The sequence below is a fragment of the Brassica oleracea genome, chromosome C6, assembly GCF_000695525.1.
Source record: "Brassica oleracea var. oleracea cultivar TO1000 chromosome C6, BOL, whole genome shotgun sequence".
NCBI lineage: Eukaryota > Viridiplantae > Streptophyta > Magnoliopsida > Brassicales > Brassicaceae > Brassica > Brassica oleracea.
The window spans coordinates 3,784,826-3,796,130 of NC_027753.1; the positions used below are offsets into that span (position 1 = coordinate 3,784,826).

An 11,305-nucleotide genomic window follows, 5' to 3' on the forward strand; every position below is an offset into this window, starting at 1 on the left:
CCCCACGTCTCTGCTGGGCTCCGATCGCTCCTCAACACTCCTCTTCTTCTTCTTCTTCTCTTTCTTCTTCTTCTTCTTTGGAGGTTCATCGGATTCAGTCCCAGTGCGAGCCTCGACCGAAGCAGACGAACCAGGAGCGGACCTCTTCTTCTTATTACCGTCAGTCACCGACGGTTCAGCGGTCTCTCGATCGAAAGACTCTTGCACAGGTTCTTCCCTCGAAGGTTCGGTATTAACCGGGTCTGGAGTCAGTGCCGGCGGGATTACGAGAGACAGAGGCCCAGAAGAAGTCGTCTCGCCAGGAGTCGCAGAGGGTGTCTTCTTCGCTCCGCTCAACTTTTTCTTGATTAAAGCACTTAAGTTTGGAAGCTCTTTCATTTCCCTTGCTGCGTTGATCACCTTTTGCTCGGCGCGAGTGAATATATAGAACCGCTGTTTGTTGCCAGTAATCAACGGTAGCAGGTCAGATCTCCAGTCTCCTGCGAAAAATCGACGAGTAGGATCCAAGCAAACAGATGCATGCAAGGAAAAGTATATAATAAAACGCGCTAAAAGACTTACTCTTCGAGATCCTGTCGACGGCTCGCCGAATCCTCTCAATGGTGATACCCTTCCAACTTACTTGAGCAAGCGACGCGACAACACGAGCGTTAGCTACGAAGTCTTCGGGATAGATGGCTGTGTCTGGGTGGTCAACTGCAGTCAAACGCGAAACCGTCAGAAAGAAAAGAAAATGAGGGGCTATCGATAAACTATCAACAATACTCTACCAAGTTCACGATTCCATAAAAATTGAAAGGAATCGCCGGGCGGCTCTTCGAAGGCGAAACTGTCAAACTTGACGTAAAAGTAGAAGCACTGCCAGTTATTCGTCATGTTGGGATGATCGGCGATCACGTTGTATTTAGGCCTCATCTGGATCGAGTACAACCCATCCTCCATCGACTTAAGGTACGTCAACTCTTCGAACGTCCGCACGCTCATCGACACATTGATCTCTGCTGCCGTCACAATCAAGGCAACTGGGACACGGAGCGAACCGTTTAAGAATTGCCTTATCGCTGCGTCACGACGTCTTGCATAGGATGTGACGAGTCGGGGAATCGGAAACCAGAGCTTGGTCTCGTTCTGAAAGTATGACTCTTATACACATTGAAATCCCATCGGAGGGAACCACGGTCTCTGGGCTTCCGTCAGAATCAGAAAAGTTACTCCGGCTCCTCCACATGCTCTCAGCAAAATCTTCACGCAGCTAGGAGTCGAACGAGTCTTCTCAACGTTCTCCCACGATTGTCCCTCCACGGTCGGGGGACGTAACAGCTCCGTCGCCAACGCCGGGAGATCTTCAAAAATCCCTTCAAGATGGTAGCAGCACGGAACAAAATCAGTAGGAGAGATCTCTCATTCACTCGCTCCACCTTGACCATCTCTCGCACAATCTTGCGCGACAGACTCAACAACTGCCCTTTCCTCGCGAATCAGACGCGCTGACTCAGCAAGCAGGACCCGCTGAGGCGTATCCATATTCGTCGTGTCCATCATAGCTTCGCGGTGAATTGTCTCGAAATCAGAAGGGGAGTTCGACTCAACGACTCGCGCAGGACTCGATTCGGTCACCCTCGCCACCGCCTTCCCTTTATGTTCTCTGGAAAGCCTACCGCCCGACGACATTCTCAAAATCTAAGACTAAGAAGCTAGAGAGAGAAGCAGAGAGAAGGAGAGAGAAAATACCTGAGTCGGATGTAGAATGAAGAAAATGAAAGGCGAGAGGGATATTTATAAGGGGGGAGGCACCTCACGCCCCGAGGCGTCATCATTTGACCTATATGGGCCTAGATGGGCCCATTTAGGTGGGTGGAGCTCACCACGTTTCGCGACGGTTCAATTTCTCGAGGTAAACCAACACCGGTTTAGATCGAGATCGGCGGTCATAACCAAAACCAAGAAAAACCGTCGGTTCAGATCAAACCGACGAAATCACGGATCGCAAGCAAGCTGCTCGCATAGTCGAGGAGTCGAGTGAGATCGCGAGTCCCAAACAATTGGCTTGCAAACCCTGCTTCCAAATTCACTGAGTCGGCTACGCTACTCACCAGCGAACTGGGGTGACTTACTGTTGGTTATGGGCCTGACCCTCCCAAAAGGCCCACAAGATAATTGTCCTAACACCTGATCACAACAAAGAGACTTGGCTCGTCGACTCGCGAGCTAGCGACCGGCTCGACTCTGGACTGCTTTTAGCCGACGAAGCGAGAACCAGGAGTAGTCGGCTCGATGACTCGAGTAAACGGCCCGACATCCCAGCCCAGCCGTCGAAGAAGCCCACTAGGTCAAGACGAATTAGGTCAACAAGGAGCCATCTATTAAAATAGGGAGAGAGGCAACGATTAGGGGATCCGCAAATTGTTACACTCGCTTTCGGCTAGATCTAGGGTTTTACATCTTGATTCTCGCCGAACTTGTACGGTCCGACGAACCAGCTTTCGCCGGACTAATTCCATCGTTCTTTCCCTCTTTTTGTAACATCATTTCGACTCTTTGATCTAATAAAACTCGTCTTTGTCTTGACCCACCGACAAGAACTCGTCTCTCTCTCTTTACTAGTTTGTCGACAGATCTCGGTTCAAACAAATACAACTCTTTTAACCTACTTAATTGCTTAACTACGATATTGACTTAACAGTAATACTAGATTTTGACTTGTGTTTTCTAATCGAGTAAATATTTTTAAATAAATTTAATTTAACAAAAATGATTTTAAATTTCTTCTATTATTTATAGACATGTTTAAATTTTTATTTTTAATAGAAATATTTGCTTTTAAAATAAAATTAACCCATTTTGATTTTTATAACATTGTATACAAGTGTTAGAATTTAATAAACGGATTGTTAAAAAACGGAATTTTGTTTACTTATCTGATAGTCTAATTATTATTTATTTATGACAGTTCAATTTCTCTTTTTAACAAAAATGTATATTAAATTTCTTCAACAGAAATTACATTCACCGACAGTGAAATATTCAAATTCTACAAACTTGAATGTCTTAACAATTTAATTTTTGTATATATATATATATACATCATATTTTAATTCATTTCATAGTGAAATATGTTCTAATTAATTTTTGTTATCTGTTTTTTTTATTTTATATAGAAAACTTAAGATATTATATATGAAAATAAAAATTTGAGATTTTTGATAGTTTTTGGATTATACGATAATATTATATAATTTAATACTTATTATTTGCTATACTCATTGTTAGGATAAAATAAAATAGGGTTTTTTTTTTTGTAATAGTACAGAAACAAGAAGCAGTGTTGTAAAGCAAAAAGAATAGATCAAAAGTAATTTTTATTGATCTAGAACATGAATACAATGTATTTGTCTCGAAACCCTACAAGATGTGGAAGTCTTTGAAGAAATTCACCAGTAATTGAGTTATTATGATTAAAATTTCAAAGAACGCCACCAAAAATTTCTAGAGGTTTGAGATGAAAAAATATTTGGCATCGACTAGGAGAAGATGATGCAGCTTGTCTTCAATTACTAAGAATGTCACTTTCATGTTTCACAACATTTTGTAAGATTCTACAAACAAATTTTGGGCTCCAACCGACATCAAATATAAGCAATGAAGAAAATGTGGCTATGTTAATACGGATATGTGGACAGAATAAAGTTCAAAGAGATCATGTCGGTTTAAGGTTTGGAAAAAATAAGGAGACTATGATGAATTTTTTTAATGAAGTTCTAACAACAACTGAACTCATTGCATATGATTATATTAGAAGTCCAACCACGCAAGAACTATAACAAATTCCTAAAAATACTTCTAGTAGACTGAGTACACTATCCATATTTTAGTGGTTGTGTTGGAGCGATGGATAGAACACATGTTTGCATAAAAGTCAATTTTCAGTTACAAAGAATGTATTGGAATCGACATGACAATGCATTATTGAACTTCATGGCAATATGTGACTTAAATATGTTATTCACTTATAATTGAAATGTAGCTTCATGATCATGTAACGACATAACTGTTTTGACGATGACAAAATAAAGTGATTCCGAGTTTCCTATCCCTCCATTTGACAAGTATTATTTCGCTGATTCTGGCTATCCAAATAAACAAGGGTTTTTGGTTACCTATAAATCATCACATGATAAAGTTGTGAGATATCATAAGTCATAATTTAACTCTTTAATCGACATCATGCTTCTTTACCTATTGTAATCAAGAGGACTTTTGGGTTTGGAAGAAGAAATGGAGATTCTCTATGATTTTCCAAGATACGAAATTGATATACAGAAAAAATAGTGATAATGGTTATAATATAAGACTACATCATTTTATCAAAATTTCAAAATTTTCATATGCATATTTTGCTGAAGTAATAATAGAGAACAAAATAAACAATACAGACTCGGAGAACAATTTAAATGGCACAGAAACATCAAATGCTACAAATGCAGTAGATGGAGAATATATGACTCGAATAAGGAATAATATTGCAAATATAATGCTAGAAAATTTGAATTTTTGATAGTATTTTTGTCTATGTTGTGTCATAAGAGGATTTTAAATTTTAAATTTTATTAGTAATAACTATATTTTGTTATATTGATATAATTAATTTTATTTCTATTGTATACACCTTATAATACTTTTATCATTCTATTTAGTTTCGTACCACATTAAATATTTTATATTTTGTTATATTATGTAGTTTATAAACAACACTTAACTGTACTGTATTACTCCCTCCTTTTCATATTAAGTGTCGTTTTAGAGAATTTTTTTCGTTATAAAATAAGTCGTTTTCGATTTTCAATGCAAAATTTATTAATTTTATGCAAAATTTATTTTTCTATTGGTTTAAATATGGTTAGGTGTATAGGTAATAGTGTTTTTTTATAGGAAATGTACAAAATTAATTGTTTTCTTAATCCGTGTGTCGAAACCTAAAACGACATTTATAATGAAACAGAGGAAGTATATTATTTGTTTTACCTGCACTGTTTATTCCGATGATACCACTCTAAACCTTAGTTGGAACTGAAGATAGTGTTTGTGGTACACCAAACACGGATAACACCCACTAACCCTCCCTCTTCACCTCCTTTTTATCAACGACTCAATGAAACATTATGCATGAGTTACATGAGGATAGAGGCCATTCACCCAACATTACATCTACCATTACAATAATAAAATACGGTATTCAGTCCACCATTTCTGCCTCAGTTCTAATTATTAGCCTTCAGTTCCATTACTTATCTCATCAAATATTTCCTCTAATTCCTGCTCCAATCCATTAGACTTCGTTAGCTGATAGAACTCATAATGGCGGCTAACAAATAAATAATAAGAGAAATTTCTTTAGATAGCTTTTCTTTAGTTTATTTTCACAGAATTAGACTTCCAAAGAGAAAAATGATCAAAAGAAGTTTTATTGAAAGGTAAATATGTATTTATACTCTTAGAGTTAACTAATCTGAAACTTGGAATTTAGAGTTAAAGAGGTTGGGTTTTGGAGATAGATTCAAATTTTTTAAAAATAAAAAAGAATTAAAATAAAAGTTTTCAAAATAAAAAAAAAAACTATTTTGGTAATTTTCTTTTTTATAGTTATTTTTGTGGCAAAAACTTAAAAATGGTTATTCGAAAGAATTGTTCGGCATGATTGCATGTTTATCTATATTTGTTAATATTATTAACGGTTAAGGCTGTGGGCCTGTGGGCTGTGGCTGCCTCTTTTCCATATATGATCCGACCATGGGCAATCTATTTATATTTTGCTCTATGTATGTCTTTTACTTTTTTTTTTTTTTTTCCGAATTGAACTTCATTCATAATCGAAATACCAATATTTATATAAATGCTGGCAGCAGAAACAAATAGCCCCAGAACCAAGAGCCCATAAGAAGCGGCGACTAGAACCCATACCGGGGCGACTTAAACCCACACCGGGATGACTTGAGAAAATACACATGAAATCTAAAAGACAATAGAGACACATAACAAATTCATCTATGCATGAGCCAAAATAGAAAACCTAGCAGGTTTTAGAACTAAGAAAGGACCAATGATCGAGAATTACCGCTGCTGCCTATAGCCTGCCACCCGGTAATCTCCACTTCTGCATACCAGACTTATCGTTGCTGCCTCGCACGCCAACCGATAAGACCACACACCGGAGGCTTCATAACTCGACAAGGGGAACCGCTGCTCAGTCCACACACCTTGGATACATATACTTCTGAAAACCAAAGAAAGAAGCTCACCCAAACACCACAAATCTGAAATCTTGCCAAACGAACTTCTCTAGAACCACTCACGAGAGAAGAACCAAACTGCAAGCAACCACTGGAAACCTTACCCTAGAAAAAAGACTGCTAAGTCACACTCACCAAGCACTTACTCCCTTGGCACAAAACGATTAAGACTCTCAAGCCCAAAGATACAAGAGCTCGACAACAACTTATATGAGATAGACAAAGACACTGATAAGAAGTCAAACTGAGACAGCAACATCAGGGAACACGACTGGGAAGCAACTAACCAGATTTGAGTTGACATATAACCACATATCTGAACCCGCAAGCACATCCACTGCGAACCAAATCAAAGACACGAGCCTGCATCAGTTACGCCAATCGAAACCCAACTCACCAGAAACTCAGATAAACCACATGACCACATCCTAGACTAAACCCCGAACAAAGAAACCATCCGGAGACATTAGCTGCTACACTGAGGCTACGAAAAACAGAGATTCAACCCGGATCTTACCATCGAGCCTCAGCAACACTGAACGCCAAGGAGAACGCCCTTGAGCACCGAGAATGACGACGAGATCGGATCCAATAAAATCTCCCACTCAGATCTGACGATACCAAGCCGAAACTTTCAGAGGAGACATGAAAACGAGATACAACGCCGAAGACATAAATGAAACGGAGGGGCTGCTCCCGACGGCTGCGGCAGAGCCAACCGCCAGAGCAGAGACGAAACTGAGAAGCGGCGGCGACCTTGGCTTGGGAGAGAAAGGGAACTAGACGGTTCAACTATATTTTACTTCTACCATTTGATTAATTACTAATAGGAATTTACTATATCAGATGTCTGGCTGGCTATAATAATATAATTGCAGGAAGCCATGATGAAGGCAGTGATGATTAATGTCCAGTCAAAATCAATCAATGGAGGACCAAAAGCCAAAGCACATGAAGCATTTTTTTAATATTCCACAGTTTTTATAACATGGTTTAACAGTGGGTCCTGCGGATTGATACAGGGCAAGTCCTTTTGCATAGCAGGAGAGCTTTTACTCGAGTTGGCAGCCATCATTAGGCTAAGCTAGAAGCGCTACTATGGTCTATTCAATGTACCAAGGCGCATCATTTTGATAGAGTTATCTTTGCTATTGATGATTGCACATTAACAAAGATGATTCTCAGACCTGGCCGAGCTTTAATGGGCAATCCTCTGTGCTTCTTAACGAGCTTGCAAGAATGGAATGGTGGAGACTGGTGAAAGAGGAACGGCCAATGAACAGAGGAGCCTTCCTCATTGCACAGAGTGTGACTAAAGGGGGCTATCATCAATCATATGTAGCGGCAGGTCCGCCATTATGGCTTCGGAACTGTTTGAGATTGATGAAGGTCTCTCCTCTATTTAAATTGGCGGGAAGTGAAGCTTGCTGGCGTGGTTGTTTGACGATTTTTTGGTTTGGGGTATTGTGACTGTTGCAGGTTTATCAGTCTTCTTTTGTTAATCTAGCTTGAGTGGCTTGGCTGTTAGGGAAGTCAAAAGTTTAGTATGGTTATCGGAGTTGTTATTGGATAGCATTTGTATTGGTTCCTTGAACGTTTCCAAAGATCAATATATATTAACAGATGACAAAAAAAAAATAGTAGAACAAACATCTCTTATACGAAACAAATGGTTCATCTGGATTTCATACTGGGTAATGATCGGTTGTACAATTTTGTTGAGTTATGAGGATGAACTGTCAGGGACATTGCCTGCAACAATGGTGCAAGAAAAACAGATGAACTCATCGACATAGTTGACACTGATCTTCAACCTGCAATGAGTCTTGTTTGTTGTAAATTTGGGTCACCGCCTCTCCAACTAGTACTCAATATCTAAAAGCAAAAACAACAACACAAATCCACACGATCCCCAGTGTTTTAAAAGAGGTAAACTCTTTATTTGCAAATCATTCACACGTGGGTTAAAGACTAACCACACAAAAGAAGCACCTATGTTTCAGCTTTGACAATAGCACTTGACATTTGCACATCTGCTCCAGAAGAAGCATCACTCTCACGTAGCCATTCCCTCGCGCAAATAAGAGCCTCCACAGTCTCAGGCCTCAGTGACGTCTTGTACTCATCCATCTCCCTCGGTTCCACGTCAAAGACATAGTCAAAGGCTGCAGCCGAGACTGGGATAGCGAGGATGTCTCTAGCCATCTTCGACAATGTTGGGAACTTGAGCTTGTTCTGTTTCCACCACTCGAGAACATCAAACTCCTGAACCCGTGGTAACAGCGTTTCCTCAAGGTACTGGTCCATCTCTGACTTCAGATTCTTCCCTGCCCTCTCCTTTATTATGTATTTGTCGAACTCTGACAGTTCATCTTCAGAGGCCGCTTTCACCGGGGCCGAGAGTGCCACGTACTCGCTGAAGAGCTCGTGGATCCCATCATCCACGGTATTGATGTTCTTCCCAGCGTCTTCACCGAATATCTTGGAGAAACTGAACTCCACGAGCTTCATCTTGAACCGAGGATCCATCACAACCGCCATTGCCAAAACCAAGCTACACTCTCTCCAGTACTTGTCAGCCTTCTCTTTCATGGTTTTAACAATACCCGCGACGTAAGGATCATCTCCGGCTATGGACCTAGACAGATCTGAGTGCGTCTTCCACACTTCATGGAAGAACGTAACAGCAGAGGGACTTCCAGTTGTCTGAAGAGTAGAGGCCGCTTCGAGAAGAGGCTTCAGGAGTGTGCAAAGTGTCTCCACGTGGCTCCAATCTTCTGTCGAAGGAGGAGGTTGCTTGAAGTCAGGATCAGCAGTGTCTAAGCAAGAGAACACTTCCTTTAACTCTGAAGCAGCCACAAGCATCTTATACGTTGTGTCCCATTGCGTCTGATCATCAAGAGAAAGTACCTTCTCGCCTGGAAGTTGAAGCTGTTCCATGAGCGCAACAAACCTCTCCTCATGGGACTCTGAGGTTTTCACGTGCTTCACACAGTCACGGACCTTCTTGATCACATCTTTCCCTTTATCCAGCACATCTTTAGCAAGGCCACTGAATGTTCGCGCAACGCAGTTTCCTATCACCATCTGACCATTCAGAATCCGAGGGTTCTTGATGCATAGTAGAGGTCTGATATTTTCAGCTGCAGGCTTACTCGCCGGATGGTTGAAGGTAACGCTAAACAACTTGCCCTCCAGACCCCATTCAGAAACACAATTAGCAACAGCAAGACTCAGAGCTTGTTCAGATTCTGGACAAGGTTCCATCAAAACGTTGAGAAGCTTCTTTTGTATCTTCCAATCATTGTCAATGAAATGGCAGGTTATAAACACATAACCAAGAGTTAGTTTGGATGTCCAGAAGTCCAGCGTGAGACAGAAGCGTCCTGGGATCCCTTCTAAAGACCTGATGACATTCTGTTTTTCCGCAAGGTAAGTCGCCACACAGTCTCCTTGAACATTGTTGAAGCTGAGAGCGTCAAAGAAGTTAGGCTGGAGAGTATGCACGAAGGAGACGAACCCTGGATGCTCAACCATGTGAAGAGGGTAGTCATGCATAGTGATCATCTTGGCAATCTCATGGCGACACTTGTCCTGATCAAACACAACACAAGCACTTGTGTCATGGGTTCGGTAACGCCTCCTCCTAGGTGTCTCACTCTTATCTGTGTAGGGTGTCTCACTCTTGGCAGTGTGGGGTGTCATCATCTCATTGTTGTCCTGGGTATTATGATGATGAACAAGTGCAGGACAAGTGCCTTTATCAATGTGACGCTTGAGATGGCTCGTGCCAGCTACTTTGGAGCCGTTGCTGTAAGCAAAGCTCTGGTTACAGCCTATGCAGAAAGCCCTTCTGCAACCTGGCTGTGTAAACTGGATAGTGAAGTGTTCCCAGACCTTTGACTGCTTCTTGCGTCGCTTGATGGGTTGTGTCTCTGGTGATCTCTTGTCAACGTCATTGTATACCTCCAGTGCTGTTTCCATCTTCTTGTTTTTCTTGCTTCTACAGAGAACAAAAAAAAAACAAATGATTAAAATAATTAAAGAGACTGTGTTTGTTTGTTGTTGTTGTGCGGTGGGCCCTTATTTAAGGCCATCATCGAACCCATGGTCTACAATCTATATAATTAACATTTATCCTAGGGGTAAAATCGTCATTTAAAGATATACAGATCTGGAACTTTAAAAGTCCTTAAGCATGGGCTGCAGAACAAAAACTAGAGCCCAGATTACAAGGCTCAACACGAACGTGAATCCAAGCTCTCAAAACTCAAAACCTCGATCAATTTCAAAATAACAATCTCTAAAATAGATCGAGGAAACTAAATCGATCGAGAACAATACCTGCGAGGAAGAAAGCGCTACGTCGTAAACTGAGAAATATCTGGCGCGGTGGCGACGGAGGAATCGAGCGGATGTCCGGCGGAGGGAGAAAGAGAGAGAGAGAGAGATTTGGGCTTGAGAGGCTAATTGGACCTTTGGTGGAAAATAGAGATAAGAGATAAGGGTTTAGGTCGAGAAAGCTTTTTAAACTGCCTTTGGGCTGCCTATTGGGCTTTTACAACGGCCCATCTCTTGGACTTCCTTCTGACTTGTCCACGCTTTACTTTAGAGCAAAATTGTTATTAGACTCAAAAAGTATATTTTTAGTCATTCTAAATAATTAAAACATGACATGGTTGAGAAGTTTCTTATTTGTATCAATCTCTTATTATTATTTTGTATATAAACTTAATTATAAATATTTGAGAAATATTTTAAGTAAAAAATCTGTAAATAATGACCTAATTTAAAAGAAAAGAACATTTCCTCCATATTTATACTACTAGAGGTATAGCCCCCGCGCAAGCGCGAATCCGGATAAGTTATTGATCGTTGTGTAGTTTTGTGTACGGGATTTTGTCGTTTATTTTTTTCCACCTTTGTTTTTCCGTGTTGTATATAATGGTGATGAACATAACATTTGGAAGTCACACAGTTTGATTAAGTTGATATAAGAATGACCGGCGAATTCATAT

General features: G+C 40.4%; 1 protein-coding gene across 2 annotated transcripts; it reads right to left on the reverse strand.

Moving 5' to 3' along the window:
• Nucleotides 1–5,850: 5,850 nt before the first annotated feature.
• On the reverse strand, nt 5,851–10,951 carry LOC106300792 (zinc finger BED domain-containing protein DAYSLEEPER-like). Of its 2 annotated transcripts, XM_013737014.1 has the most exons (3): nt 10,632–10,951; nt 8,264–10,290; nt 5,851–8,162 (listed from the first exon to the last, which is right to left on the reverse strand). In XM_013737014.1, the coding sequence occupies exon 2, from the start codon at nt 10,269–10,271 to the stop codon at nt 8,280–8,282; it is 1,992 nt and encodes a 663-aa protein (XP_013592468.1). In that variant the 5' UTR covers nt 10,272–10,290; nt 10,632–10,951; the 3' UTR covers nt 5,851–8,162; nt 8,264–8,279. The 2 variants fall into 2 exon arrangements, with proteins under 2 accessions (XP_013592468.1, XP_013592467.1); XM_013737013.1 differs by having other exon boundaries at nt 8,096–10,290.
• Nucleotides 10,952–11,305: the final 354 nt, after the last annotated feature.

Excerpts from the sequence above, each read along its gene's own strand:
- LOC106300792 (XM_013737014.1), bottom strand. The coding sequence starts at position 10,271 with ATGGAAACAGCACTGGAGGTATACAATGACGTTGACAAGAGATCACCA.